Consider the following 14,099-nt stretch of genomic DNA (forward strand, 5'->3'; position numbering starts at 1 on the left):
CTGATGTCCCACTCCTTACACCATCAGTCTCGTTCCCCTAATGTCCGCACAGTAAAGAAGAGAAGGTTTTTTTTATCTTTTTTTTTTTTACCAGTGCGCCAACATGTCCGGTCTCTCCCTTCTCCCCGGGGGGTCCTGGCATTCCCTGTGCACACAGAGACCCACGGTAAGTCATTACGGTTTCCTGGTTCGTTCCCAGGTTATGCAGTGGGTGGAGCGCAATGTGGGTGGAGCTGCTTCACCTGCAGGCCTGCAGGCCCCGTGGTGCCCGGGAACCCCCGATGACCTTCGTCGCCCTTTGCCCCATACATTCCCTGTTGACCCCTGGGCCCCGGTTCACCGTCCGTGCCCTGAGAACGGAGTCCGGCGTTTTAAAAGTTTAGCTCACTATGTTTCTTAACATTCAGCTTATGACGAGACTTTACATAAGTTAAGAAATAAGATGAATCTTAAGGTATATAAATTGGTAAGATGTGTATGGATTGGTTGTGTCTGCACATGGTCTCCTCTCTTGCTGATGTGTTGGTCATGGATTGGCCATTGTTCAGGTCATAATGAGTGTACACACACATGCAGAGTCAGATGTAGTGATGCACATACTGGTAAACCAGGATGTCCAATGGGCCCTTGAATTCCAATTGGTCCCGGAGGTCCCTGAGAAATTACACACGATAACTGAGTTTAATGTTGGGCAAAAAGGTGTCTCCTGTCAGAGTCATTATTATGTAATCTAATCACAAAACAGTCTGGTGAGCACCGTACCGGGTCTCCTTTATCTCCCTTACTACCTTTCTGTCCCGGGCCACCAGTCTCCCCCTTTGGAAACAAACAGGACAAACACAAAAGCAGTCAAAGTCAACCACATAGGAAAAGGATTGCAACTCTCATCAATGTACCCGGGGGTTCCACATGCACCTTATCACCGTCCTCTCCGGGTGGTCCGGGTGGCCCGGCAGGTCCAGGCAAGCCAACGGGTCCTTGCTCCCCGTCATGGCCGGCAGGACCAGCCGGCCCCTTCTCTCCCTGCGGATCGTAACAGATGGGCCATGAAGTTCATGTCAACACCTCCCAGGAGCTGTGGTCAGCACACGGAGTCAGCTGCGGTTCTTACAGGTTCTCCCTTCTCCCCCATAGAGCCAGGAGGGCCGTCTGCTCCCGAGCGTCCGGGCTGGCCGATCCCTCCCGCCAGTCCGGGCGGCCCCCTCTCCCCAGTGGCGCCCTGCGGAGAGACACGGGGAGCACGTTCACGAGTGTCCGACGTCGGCGTAAATAGCGGCCGAGGAAGGCGATGGCAGGCCTGAATCACACTTACAGTCCCTCCCGCGGGTCCTGCTGGTCCTTCCTCGCCCTTCAGACCGGCAGCACCCTAAGAGCACACAGGAAATGACACGTTGAATCACTTCAGGAAGGGCAGAGGCTCTTAACGAGCGTCTCGCACAGAGCTGTGGGTTGGACCGCTGATCTCGAGGACGCCGTCAGCACTCCTGTGTGAGGCGGATGACCCGGGCAAGAGTGACACCACAACGAGCGGCCCGACAGAGTGGACGAGATGGAATCGGAGGAGGACGGGGTCCATTACCGTGGCGCCAGGCATGCCTCTGCTCCCCCTGAATCCACGCTGGCCGGCGGGGCCACTCTTGCCAATGATACCCGCGGGTCCCTGATCACCCTGGAAACCAGAGAACAAACGGAACAGCACTCGGTATTGCTGGTCCACTGAACAGGAGAAATTTGGCACTCCACTCAAATCTGGACTGACAGTCCGGTCTTTGCTGAGCCAAACCCGACGGCTGACTGACAGCCTGGTTTATACCGACTGAACAGAACTATACCGACTGTGCAGGAACGATAACCAAATATAGCTGGCTTGTAAACATGAGTCATACTGATCGAGTTGTCCTAACAACACAGGCACTGATGACGACGTTGATGACCGCTGTGCCGGTCACGAACCTTCGCTCCTTCTTTGCCTGCTGACCCGGGCAGACCTTGCTCTCCTGGAGGCCCTGGGGGTCCTGGGTGGCCCCTTTCCCCAGCTGGTCCCGTCTCTCCGGATTTACCCTGAAAGAAGCCACACAAACCCGCCGCTCCAGTTCCAACACGGTACTCTTCATACGGCGGGAATATAAAGCCTGTGTAGGTCATGACTGAACCCCCCCCTTCCTCTCAGAAGACCCACCTGAGGTCCGACAACTCCAACAGGTCCTGGCGGGCCAGTTTTCCCTTGGAATCCCTGTGTGAAGACACGAGACAGTCTGTGTCAGACACCTCTCATCCCATTTCCCAAACAAATATTAGACAAAACATTTAAGGCTTGACACACACAGAACGTATCTGCCTCAGAATTTACTGATCAAGTTAGCAAAGCAAAATGCATCCAGCTATGGCAGGAAACATTAAGCACAACGGGGAAACAATTGTAATCAGTAGCCTTTTCTGAGGATATCTGACTCACCGGCTCCCCCCGCTGGCCTGGATGACCTGGTAATCCATCCTTTCCTGGAGGGCCCTTGAAAAAAGGCAGATAATAGGCCGCAATGTAAAATGCACAAGACCTGTCAGTTCCTCCACAGAATGACCCCGTGTGATGAATGCGTGCTTACATTCGGGCCCTTGGTTCCTGACTCTCCGCTCCGGCCCTGTGGTCCTGGAGGCCCCTGCAAGAGCAAAACAGAAATGTGGGGAAAACGGTACAGGAACTGTGAATTATTGGGGGTCATTTTGGCGCCCTGGTGCACTGATCTGAGAACAGCTTCATTAGTGCAGCAGTGTGAAGATGTATTACATACTGGCACTTAAAAGGAGAGCTAGACATTTTGTCGGAACTGGGTAATATGGCCTGTCCTGTGGCTAACTAATGGGCCAGCGAAATCCTCTGGAATACTTAGATTTACACTGTTAACGTAATGGGAGTACAGCAGAACCTAATCCCAGGTCTAATCCTGGGCATAAGTATTAAAAAAAAAACAAAAACAACACTGGCCTATTAGAAACTCCCGGAAATTACTCTGGAGTTTTCGCCAACAATGCACTTGGTGTGAGAGCGTGGCTGTGCTATTGTGGGAAAGACTCTTTCTTCTATAGGTCAAGTTGTACCTTGTCTCCTACGGGGCCGGGTGGGCCGTCGTGGCCAGCCGAGCCCTAGCAGGACGAAGCAAATGGCAGGTAAATATTTAATGCAGGAAGCATATTATGTATTCTGGACCCTTTTTGTTGGTACACCAGCCCATAGTGTTTCATGCCCACTTTATCCCTCACCTTTAATGGCTTTTATATATATGTGTATACACACACACACACACACACTCACACACACACACACACACACACACACACACACACACTCACACACACACTGTCACAGAGCCTGTATGAAGGAGTGTGATGAGGGGAAGGACGGTCTAGTCACCTTGGCGCCGGGCACTCCTGTAGTTCCTCTGGCCCCTCTGCCTCCCCGTGACCCCTGTAGCCATGGTAACACCATCACTCAGGGTCACACGACATGCACAGAAGGGGCTTAGGAGTTATTATACTTACATTTGGGCCCCGTTCACCTGCATCTCCTTGGGGACCCGCAGGCCCCTGTACAGGAAGAGGGCACACACCACACACACACACACACACACACACACACACACACACACACACACACACACACACACACACCCCATATGGATAACTGCATGGAAGAGTCTAATAAAACATCTCTCTCTCTCTCTCTCTCTCTCTCTCTCTCTCTCTCTCTCCCTCTCTCTCTCTCTCTCTCTCTCTCTCTCTCTCTCACCCTCCTTCCTTTCTCTCCCGGCACTCCCGCCACTCCAGGAAAGCCGACCGATCCCTGCAGGCGGGTACAGAAGCTAATCAATTAGTGCATTCCGCTCATTAATCAAACTCTACATTTAATTAACCACAAATTAACCTCAGAAATCACATTACCATAAATAAACCTAACATTAATTGTTGTCTCTGATAAGCTATTAATAAAACCATGTCTTTGATAGCCATTTATCGCCCTCTGTATAAATGAAATATTGAAATATTAATGTGCCAAGAATTTCAGTCGCTCATATTTCATGGCGCTTGCATACCAGCGTTGCCTATAAGCTAGCGTGATCAGAAACACACCTTAGCTCCTTGTCTTCCTGGGTATCCTGGTAAACCAGGGACCCCTAGTTTGCCCTGGGAAGGAGAAGAAACCAGGAGATGAGTGATATACATCCACATCCTTACAAAAGTGACCTAGACTGTCCCTGAAAACAACAGTGCAAATGATTCCTAAATACCACGAACAGCAAATCTCCTGTTTATAATTAACCTGGTTAAGAAAATACATCCTGACATATAATGTCATGTAGGAATAACCACTGAAACCTTTTCTCCAGCGATGCCTGGAGGTCCAGTCTCTCCGTGGGGTCCCAACTGACCCTTCGGCCCCTCAGGTCCATCCTCACCACGGGCTCCGACAAGCCCAATGTCGCCCTACACACACACACACACACACACACACACACACACACACACACACACACACACACACACACACACACACACACATTATTTTGCCATATTCAGCTGAATGACAGATCAAATGAATAGAGGATATCTGAAGCAGGGCCATAAACAGCTCTTACTCTGTCTCCTTCGACTCCCACGTCACCTTTTGACCCCGGGAAGCCATCTTCACCCTGTCACCAGCAACAGAGTCACTCATCCGTCAACAAGCCAATTTCTCGACGACTACACACACACAGCCTCCCCTCGCCTTTTTGTTAAGAATATGGCGTTATCAAAAACGTTATACGCCGTTATCAAAAACCATTTATCTTGAAATGCCGCTATCAGCACCACTGCCTAATCTCCGCTATGATAAGTGAGGATTTTATTCCTCTGGTCCTGATATAAAAACATAGGCAGATATGGCAAATATAGATTTTTTTTACTCCACCTTCTCTCCTTTGCTTCCTTTGAGACCTCTCACCCCATCAGCACCCTGTGAGGGATGAACAAAAGAGGTCCGATTTGGCCGCAGAACATTCCCAACACCTCCACCGCCCCAGCAGCAGAAGGCCGACCCCCACCCAAGACCCTCCACTGCCCCGGGATCAGAACGCCGACCCCCACCCGAAAACCCTCCAGTGCTGATGTCTCCGACTGACAACGAACAGCCTCCATAATGCGATGCAGAAGAGGACACTTCACTTCCTGTCTGGTTGTTATTTCTCCTGTCCGTCTCACGCTGCCTGGGCGTGTGTCCCCGAGAGCATCTCACACTACCCGAGACGCATCAGCCCGCCCGTCAGTCCCGAGGCTGTGGACGGCGGCCGTCAGAGCGGGCGCTGAAAAACAGACCCAAAACCCCAGAGTGGCTCTCACCTTCACTCCGCGGGGCCCCGGGTATCCGATGGGCCCTTGCGCTCCGGGTAATCCCTGAAACAGACACAGCAAATATGAAAAAATGGGCACTCTTCCAAGCCCTGTCGTGTGTGAGCCCTGCAGCGAATACGCATTGGCACTGTAACACTTCCTCCCCGGCTCGGTGATCTGGGGAACAGAAGAAGCTGGGCGGAACGTGCATGCGCCTGCATGGGGAACCAGGTGTGTGTGTGTGTGTGTGTGTGTGTGTGTGTGTGTGTGTGTGTGTGTGTAACCCACCTGGAGCCCCTTCTCTCCTGCGGGTCCCTCTCGCCCTGGGTGACCCTGCGATCAGAATGACCAGGTGTTATGGTAACAGGAAGCTGATTAGAACACATCCCATCCCTCCAGCTGACAAACACAATGGGCCTGTGTGGGTCCAGACCCCCCCCCACCCCTGTTTCCCCCCTGTGTGGGTCCAGACCCCCCCCCCCCCCCCCCCCCCCCATTTCCAAAGTCTGTTCAGGCACGTAGCGTCAACGCTCACATGGGCATGGAACACAAGGCTGTAATGAAATTAGCTGTACGGGTGAGCTCACGTGAGCAAACGTGCCACAATTAAGGGCAGGACCACACGTTCTTACCGGAGGTCCGTCCATTCCAGGAAGCCCCTGCATTCCAATTTGACCCTGTGGTCCCTGTTTTTGGGGAGAGACAAACAGAGGGACATGAACCTTAAACACTGACACATCTCCAGTCAAAGATCCAAACGGAACCTGGACGTTGGTGTCCAGGCGGTGGGGTTTCGGCCGTGCAAATGTGGTTCCATTTGGCAGTCAGGGTTAAGAGTGGTACCTTCCCTCTGTTCGGGTCGTGGTCGTTGCAGAAACGGACCAGCACTCAGTGCAGCTACGTGTCCTGCAGGTGCAAAACTGCTGCTCTACTAGCTGAAGCAGTTTTGCAGTAATGTGTAAACCAAAGCACCTCATTCTGTTTATTCACCCCATATGTACATCACACCTTCTATGTACAAAAAACGAAGACAATCTAGTGATCTAGGCTGCACATCATATGTTAAATTCACAGTACAGTTATGGCGTGCGATCGTGGGCTTTACAGCCACTGTGGTTAAGGGAAACGTTCATTTGTGATAATTGATGGCATCGGCGTCATGGCCCATGACTGGAAACCAAATTATGCTTTGTTAGCGACACACACACACACACACGCACACACACACGCACACACGCACGCACACACATCCACGAGCGCATACGCACACACACACTCATGCACACACTCTCACAGACCATTAACCTACAAGCTTAATACTAAAGCGCCCTGTGATTCAAATCAGGAGCTGAAAGGCCTATAATACCACCTTTCACCGCTTGTTATTGGAATCGGTTGCAGTAATCTTTTCTAGTCCAGTGCGTCTGGGCTGGTGTACTGGAGCAGGCTGTATTAGCTGCAGAGTCAGCAACGCCGCCTCCACACCCGACCTGTCCCGCCGTCGCCTGTCAGGACGCGGCGGGACGTCTCGGGCCGCGCGGCCCAACCCACACCGGCGTTCGATTCTGTCGGAGGAGACAGGGACGCACGCTGGCGGACATCTTACCTTTTCTCCGGGGAGGCCGATCGGACCCTGAGGACCTGGGAAGCCCTGGGAAAAGCGGAACGTGGTCCAGATTAGGAGCGTGGTACAGTGAGTGATGGAGTCATGGCTGTCTGTGCAGTGGAGGCGGACGTACCTGGACACCCGGATTCCCTTGTTGTCCCATTGGGCCAGGTTCTCCCTGGGGGCCCTTTAAACAACACAATACGGCATTTGGCATTTTTCTAATGATAACGAGCACCAATTCAACACCTCACACTGAAACCATCCCAGAAGCAGGACGCTGGGTTTCTTCAGTATCACAGGGCTTGAAGGCGATGGGTTTTCAGAGGATCCTGAGACTCGTCTGTCTGTATCATCAACATTACCACACTGTCTGCACATACCAACATTACCACACTGTCTCCCCAAACCAACATTACCACATCACCTTACTGGGAGACAGCCCTTCACATTTAATGCCTCGATCATCCCCACAGAGACCTACCTGGTTTCCCTTGGGTCCTTGAACTCCATCCACACCTTGAATACCCTGTGAGAAAATGGCAACAAGAAAGGGTCACGTTCTTTGAGTGAACTGGACATAGTTTGGTGGAAAACTAACAGCTTTCAAACCAGGACATTTTTAAGGCTGCGTTTTTAAGGGTGTTTTTTTTTCTTTTTTTTGTCCATCGGGGACAAATAGAAGTATCTCAGAGAAATCTGTCATTAGTGAGCACTCAGGCAGAAAATAGACTGACCCCCTGCTCGTAGCAGGGCTTTTGAAAAATGTGCTGGTCTCGTTGGCTCTGAGCCACAGCTGCTCATAAGCGCCACCTAGTGGTCAAAGCTCAACTGACCACCTTCAACTTAAGGTGCTAATGAGAGTAACATACTACACTCCAAAATATACAGCTCTTATGATATGATAAAATATTGGATTGGAGTTAGTAACAAGCAATCAATTTGTGCCTTTTCCACTGCATGCTGAGTTGGACATCAATAGTTTTGCTGGTGCAGCTTTCTTTACTGTGCGACCTTTGACATATGTGAATTGATTTATGCAGGAATCGATGACTCGCTAACTTACGGGCGGTCCGGGTGGTCCTGGGGGCCCTTTGGGTCCGGCAAGTCCCCTGGCCCCCTGCAAACGGTCACATAGCAACAGTCAGAATGTGCAGAGGAATATTTGTTTGGGCATTTAGGCACGGACGAGGAGACATTAGTCAGGATGACACGCCAGCATATGGAACACAAGCATGTTTTTGCGTGTATACCCTCATCACACGTTCTTACGTGCTAATGTGGCTATTTGTGCACGTGCGTTTTCGAGGGGAAGGGGTCGTGGGGGTGTGTGGGCACACACGCTCACGTGCACGTGCGTGTACGAGGAGAAGGGGGCGTGGGGGTGTGTGGGCACACGCGCTCACGTGCACGTGCGTGTTCGAGGGGAAGGGGGCGTGGGGGTGTGTGGGCACACGCGCTCACGTGCACGTGCGTGTTCGAGGGGAAGGGGGCGTGGGGGTGTGTGGGCACACGCGCTCACGTGCACGTGCGTGTTCGAGGGGAAGGGGGCGTGGGGGTGTGTGGGCACACGCGCTCACGTGCACGTGCGTGTTCGAGGGGAAGGGGGCGTGGGGGTGTGTGGGCACACGCGCTCAGGTGCACGTGCGTGTTCGAGGGGAAGGGGGCGTGGGGGTGTGGGGGCACACGCGCTCACGTGCACGTGCGTGTTCGAGGGGAAGGGGGCGTGGGGGTGTGTGGGCACACGCGCTCACGTGCACGTGCGTGTTCGAGGGGAAGGGGGCGTGGGGGTGTGTGGGCACACGCGCTCACGTGCACGTGCATGTTCGAGGGGAAGGGGGCGTGGGGGTGTGTGGGCACACGCGCTCACGTGCACGTGCGTGTTCGAGGGGAAGGGGGCGTGGGGGTGTGTGGGCACACGCGCTCAGGTGCACGTGCGTGTTCGAGGGGAAGGGGGCGTGGGGGTGTGTGGGCACACGCGCTCACGTGCACGTGCGTGTTCGAGGGGAAGGGGGCGTGGGGGTGTGTGGGCACACGCGCTCACGTGCACGTGCGTGTTCTGCTTGCCTCAGACTTTGCACGCCGGCCAAGCCACCTGTTCCAGAGCCACATCTGTGATCTCCGGGGAGGTGATTGATATGGAAATATAATCATACAGACCAGGATCTCATCTCTCCCACCCCCCCCCCCCCCCCACCACCACCCCCCGCACCCCACTGCGTGTTCACCAATCTCCTGCGCCATCCATCTCCGTCTCGCTCCGTGGCCATGGCAGCTCAGGAGGAGAGTCTTTGGAGAGGCAGATCCCTGCTGAGATCCTGCTCGCCCGCAGAGCCCCCGAACGGAGTCGGAGTCCCGGTTAATCAGCCGCGGGACAGACGGGGAGGGGAGGGGCGACCCGGGCAGGATGTGGGGGCGACTCAGGCAGGATGTGTGGTGGTGTGTTTGCATTAACGCATGTGCACGACTCACCGGTTCACCCGGTTGTCCTCGCGGCCCAACGGGTCCATCTGCACCCTGAAATAAAGCACATCGATTTACTGTCATCTCCCCCCCCCCCCAATACAATATTACAATTACGTTGTAATATGTCTTGCAATATGTTTACTGGTAAAACCATGACAGCCTGAATTAATTATTCCAAAATTATTTTCACTTCATGAATAATGCAAATGCTTTGATTCAGGGAGACGCCCACAGAACACTTCTCATAAACGCCTGAAACTGATCAGTGTGCTCACAGCACACATGTGCAAATTTTGAGTCAGCTCAGATGCGTATCGTAGCCTTCTACGGTATCACTATTGCAAAGGACGGTATTGTGATAATGATTAACGAACGATATATTGTGCAGCCCTGACTATACCTTTGTCATTATTCACTCTCACCGATGTGTTGGCATAATGCAACACACCCAGGCGAGGCATGTCTTCTGTAGGCTTTGCCTGTGTGAGTCACAGCCAGAGCAGGAACAATGGAGAAGATTTATGTATGCAAAAATATTCTTATTTTTCCTCTCTCCCGAAAGCTTTGATCAGCGTGAATTGCTACAGAATACATTTTGCAACTTTGCATAAAGAACCCCAGTACGCTGGCGGTTATGTGTGTGCGGGTTGGCGCGGTGGATAACCCTCTCATGGCGCGATCTTACAAAAGCCTATTAGTGACGAGACTAAAGTTTGATGAGGCTTCCCATCAGATCCTGCGCTGCGATGTTCTAGTGGTGTGCAAACGCACGACTTCTGTCACCTTCTCTCCCGGCTCGCCCAGCGCTCCATGAGGTCCCGGTTTCCCCCGCTCGCCCTGAACAGAGAAAGCATGAATGAAATGTGCGGTAGTGGTTTATCAGATATGTGAGGGTGGGTTGGGGTGGGTGTTTTTTTTAAAGGGGGGGGGGGGGGGTTCTAAACTGCATATGGTGAATGAGATCAAAGATAGTGCGGGCGAGGCGGCGTGTTGCTGAACAGATGTGCTCCGGCTGGGCCGCGACGTGATTAAGGAGCTCCGTGTTCTTCACTCACTCTGTGTCCTTTGTTCCCTGGTAGGCCTGAAAGCCCATCAAAGCCCCTGTCACCCTGCGTCAGAAATACAGATGCATCAGGAGGGGTTGTGGCATGATCAGGACAACGCAGGCTTTACGGGACGCACATACGAACACACACACACACACACACACACACACACACACACACACACACACACATACACACGTGTGCCACAAGGCCTTAGTTAAGCGAGTTTCCTTTCGCAGCGTCACGTGGTTTTCATTAATACACACGCATGGTTATTAGGTGCAGGCGTGTGCGGAGAGGGACGGAGGGGTGGAGGCGTTTGATGGGTGGTCTCAGTGGGGCTCCTCCATCTGCTGGGTGGCCCGTGGGTGGAGGCACCACTGGGCCGCAGAGGGCTCCTTCAGCTGGAGCCTCCACCGGCAGCTCCTTCAGCTTCACGAGGGACGTGACCCTCCATCTTCCAACCCCTCCACCCTCCACCCACAGCCAGAGCACCAACACTTGCCTTTGCGCCCGGTTCTCCTGGAAGCCCTCGACCTCCGTCTGTCCCCGGACGACCCTGAGGAGAGACACACAGCTCTCCGTTGCCATGGTACTGCACGCTCTATTACTGGACTCACGAATCACCCATTAGACACGAGCCAAAGAAACTCAGATCCATCTCAATGTGCACGTGTGCCGCTATCATTACCCATCTGAATGTGCACGTGTGCCATTATCAACGTCTCATATTCGGGGTTTCTTGACTGTTTGCTCTGTTACATCCCTGTTGCAAGGGGCAGCGAACTCGTTTTTTTCCCCCGTCCACACACGTGGCAAACGTGGCACACGTGCTGTAGTAGAAAAGCGGGCGCTCCTACCCTTTTTCCTGGTTTTCCGCTCAGACCCGGAGAGCCAGGCAGCCCACGTGGCCCCTGCATGAGCGAAACAGGAGACAAAGTGAAATCAAGAGCAAGAGCCTTAGGAACGCCGATGTCACGTTTTTACGTGTTAATCACAAAGGAGGCAGGGGGACGTGAACGTGCTCACCGGAGGTCCAGAGTCCCCGCTGTCACCTTTAAGCCCATCTGGTCCTGGAAGACCCTGCAAAGCACACGCGTGTAACGTGACACGATCACGGAACAGGGGCCGCAGTTTCCACGGGACATTCGTTATCACTGACGGTGTTTGTTTTACTGGCCCAAATCATGCCATCGTATAAATGCAGTATAAAACGTCTCGCCATATGCCATTTAATTATCATCACAAGCCAATAAATTATGTTAAATAAATAAAGTTAGCCCCAGAGTGCATTAAAGGCCCAGTTAGATTGCTTGGCAGAGGGATATTTGGTACTGCCTTTAAGTACAGAGGGTTCCCACTAAAAGCGATCAGATGCCGGGTTTCGGTCCCTGGTGTTTCATTACTGTCGCTGGCCAGCCGATGGACGATCTTTAGCCGGATCGTTAGATGGCACGGACATGCGGCTGCGTGTGCAGGAAGAGTTTAACATCGGGGGGGGGGGGGACCCACGCTTTCTACGCCCTGCACTTTCACATCCTCATCCAACTGCCACTGCTGACAGAGTCGGGTCAATCGGTTCTGTACCCAGAGTTCACGGGTTTGGTGAGGGGAGAGTCAAGATCTAAACCATTGATTACACCAGGCGGGTGAGAGACTTCTCCGCACACCTAGAAGTGTGTTGTGAGAACGTGCTACTTCTGAGAGCACCGTATCCGTACTTTGGCTCTTTTCATGTTGTTTGGGCCTTGCAGAAGAAGCGGGAGAAGGTTCTTACTATGGGTCCTGGTCTTCCCGTGAGCCCCAGAGGTCCTGGTGGTCCCATCAGTGAGAGCTGAGAGAAGAAACAGAGTGTGGTTAAACACTCCAGACTTAACGCCTCATAACTGCACGTGTGATCGGGCATGTTTTCTGCGCATGGCCAAGTCTGAGCTGCAATACGGACGGAGGCAGGGTGGGGTGGAGGCAATTTGGATGCAGAACAAGGTAATGCAGATCTGGGCGGAGCTGTGAGGTGTGAGCTCTTACTTTGGTCTGCTGCAGTATGGCTTGTGCCTGTGCCTCTTGGGCAGACACCACAGGCCCCTTCTGAGAATCACCGCCATATTGGAACTAAAAGACAGAAAGAGACAGAGAGAGAGAAAAAGAGAGATGGCCAATTGCTTCATTTCGGCTGGAAATAAAACCAGCAAATGAATCGTGAACTACATGCAGAAGCAGGAAATACTTCATATATGAAATATATGAAACACTTAATATATAAAACAAGGGTCGCTGCAGTGGAAAGACTGAGGTTGAGATCATAGCTCCTCCATGTGGCCACACGCTGCTACTGACACAAACACACGTAATTGCATTCTTATATGCAGCAGACGTGCCTTCATCTGGCAGTAGAGTCTTGGCTTTCCATATATGCATTCCAAAATGTTATTGATATCTACAGTGCTTTAATCTTACTGGTAACATTAACAGTGTGCCTGGAGGACCCGGTATCCCATCAGCCCCTGCAAGTCCTGGGCGTCCCTCAGGCCCCTTTAAGAGAAGGAATAAGAAGCATTAGAATGAGCATGTGCACATCCACATGTGTGTTCCCTGTGTGGATGAGCACACGTGTGTGTTCGACCGTCTCACTATCTACCACCCAGCCTCTGAGGAGAGCAACCCCACTCCAGATGAGGGGGTTGGGGATGGGGCATCAGTCATCATCGACGGCCTATCAATTAGACCGTCTCCAGAGTCCCAGAGCCAGGAGCCAGGATCCTGTAGCCCATCAAGTAACTTATCCCTCCGTGCTCACAGAGAGGGCTTAACCCCGCCCTAAACCCCGCCTCCAGCATTAAAGATCCTGACCAATAAGTGCCGTCTGTCAGGCGTTCCGAGAGAGAACGCACGTGTGTGTGTGGCGAATCTAACAGGGCAGGTGCAGTGGCACGTGCGATTGCACGCCGGAACGGAGAAAACGACACAGGGCAGGAGCTTCCTCGTGGAGGTCTTCTCCTCCAAGCCCCAGCTCGCCCGAGGAACCCGAAATGGGAAGTAGGATCGATTCCAGTCTGACTTAATCGCTGCACGGCAATCAGAGTCAGAGTGCGTGCTGCGCTAGTTAGAGGCTGAGCACGCTCCTGAGCTCGGAGATCAACTCCAGTCCGACGTCTGTGTTTACACTGCGTGATCGTTCTCTGTTCCCAGGGAGCAACACTTAAATATGCAGAGAACGAACTGGATTCTGCCTGAAATATGCACAGGGAGGATGACTCTACAGGGACAAACGCAGACGTGTGCACACTCATCCCCCCACACACACGCACACCCAGAAAATCAGGACAGAATGTAATATGAGTCATGGTTCCCACATGCCCCGGGTCAGAAGGTCCCTGGGCGTCTGCACACGAATGCTCTGCTCAGGCCACTGGTTCCAGACACTGCCCCTCGGGACCTCCGGAGCGTGTGAGCGCTTCGCTTGTGCGGATGTACTCACCACGTCACCTGGATCTCCCCAGGGTCCTGGTGGGCCTACGTCTCCTGGACTTCCTGGGAGACCCTAGGGACCAGATCCACATGCTCATCAGACTGACCTCAGCAGCAGACAGACCTTTTCCATAAGAACTCGGAGGAGA

General features: G+C 52.9%; 1 protein-coding gene across 8 annotated transcripts in view; it reads right to left on the bottom strand.

Annotated features, from left to right (window-relative positions):
• Positions 1–14,099, bottom strand: part of col5a3a (collagen, type V, alpha 3a) — a 62,039-nt gene that overhangs the window by 12,553 nt on the left and 35,387 nt on the right. For all 8 annotated transcript variants that reach the window (XM_077009966.1, XM_077009973.1, XM_077009970.1 and 5 more), the window contains 37 exons: positions 13,961–14,023; positions 12,940–13,014; positions 12,511–12,594; positions 12,260–12,316; positions 11,512–11,565; positions 11,343–11,396; positions 10,988–11,041; positions 10,492–10,545; positions 10,220–10,273; positions 9,443–9,487; positions 8,037–8,090; positions 7,455–7,499; positions 7,104–7,157; positions 6,971–7,015; positions 5,997–6,050; positions 5,653–5,697; positions 5,374–5,427; positions 4,946–4,990; positions 4,632–4,685; positions 4,372–4,479; positions 4,126–4,179; positions 3,785–3,838; positions 3,538–3,582; positions 3,410–3,463; positions 3,097–3,141; positions 2,604–2,657; positions 2,456–2,509; positions 2,180–2,233; positions 1,954–2,061; positions 1,580–1,669; positions 1,313–1,366; positions 1,112–1,219; positions 916–1,023; positions 763–816; positions 601–654; positions 243–350; positions 92–145 (listed from right to left, as the gene is read on the bottom strand). In XM_077009966.1, the coding sequence (XP_076866081.1) occupies positions 92–145; positions 243–350; positions 601–654; positions 763–816; positions 916–1,023; positions 1,112–1,219; positions 1,313–1,366; positions 1,580–1,669; positions 1,954–2,061; positions 2,180–2,233; positions 2,456–2,509; positions 2,604–2,657; positions 3,097–3,141; positions 3,410–3,463; positions 3,538–3,582; positions 3,785–3,838; positions 4,126–4,179; positions 4,372–4,479; positions 4,632–4,685; positions 4,946–4,990; positions 5,374–5,427; positions 5,653–5,697; positions 5,997–6,050; positions 6,971–7,015; positions 7,104–7,157; positions 7,455–7,499; positions 8,037–8,090; positions 9,443–9,487; positions 10,220–10,273; positions 10,492–10,545; positions 10,988–11,041; positions 11,343–11,396; positions 11,512–11,565; positions 12,260–12,316; positions 12,511–12,594; positions 12,940–13,014; positions 13,961–14,023 (2,304 nt within the window). The remainder of the gene's footprint in view (positions 1–91; positions 146–242; positions 351–600; positions 655–762; positions 817–915; positions 1,024–1,111; positions 1,220–1,312; positions 1,367–1,579; positions 1,670–1,953; positions 2,062–2,179; positions 2,234–2,455; positions 2,510–2,603; positions 2,658–3,096; positions 3,142–3,409; positions 3,464–3,537; positions 3,583–3,784; positions 3,839–4,125; positions 4,180–4,371; positions 4,480–4,631; positions 4,686–4,945; positions 4,991–5,373; positions 5,428–5,652; positions 5,698–5,996; positions 6,051–6,970; positions 7,016–7,103; positions 7,158–7,454; positions 7,500–8,036; positions 8,091–9,442; positions 9,488–10,219; positions 10,274–10,491; positions 10,546–10,987; positions 11,042–11,342; positions 11,397–11,511; positions 11,566–12,259; positions 12,317–12,510; positions 12,595–12,939; positions 13,015–13,960; positions 14,024–14,099) is intronic.

The sequence above is a fragment of the Brachyhypopomus gauderio genome, chromosome 6 (assembly GCF_052324685.1).
Source record: "Brachyhypopomus gauderio isolate BG-103 chromosome 6, BGAUD_0.2, whole genome shotgun sequence".
Lineage (NCBI taxonomy): Eukaryota > Metazoa > Chordata > Actinopteri > Gymnotiformes > Hypopomidae > Brachyhypopomus > Brachyhypopomus gauderio.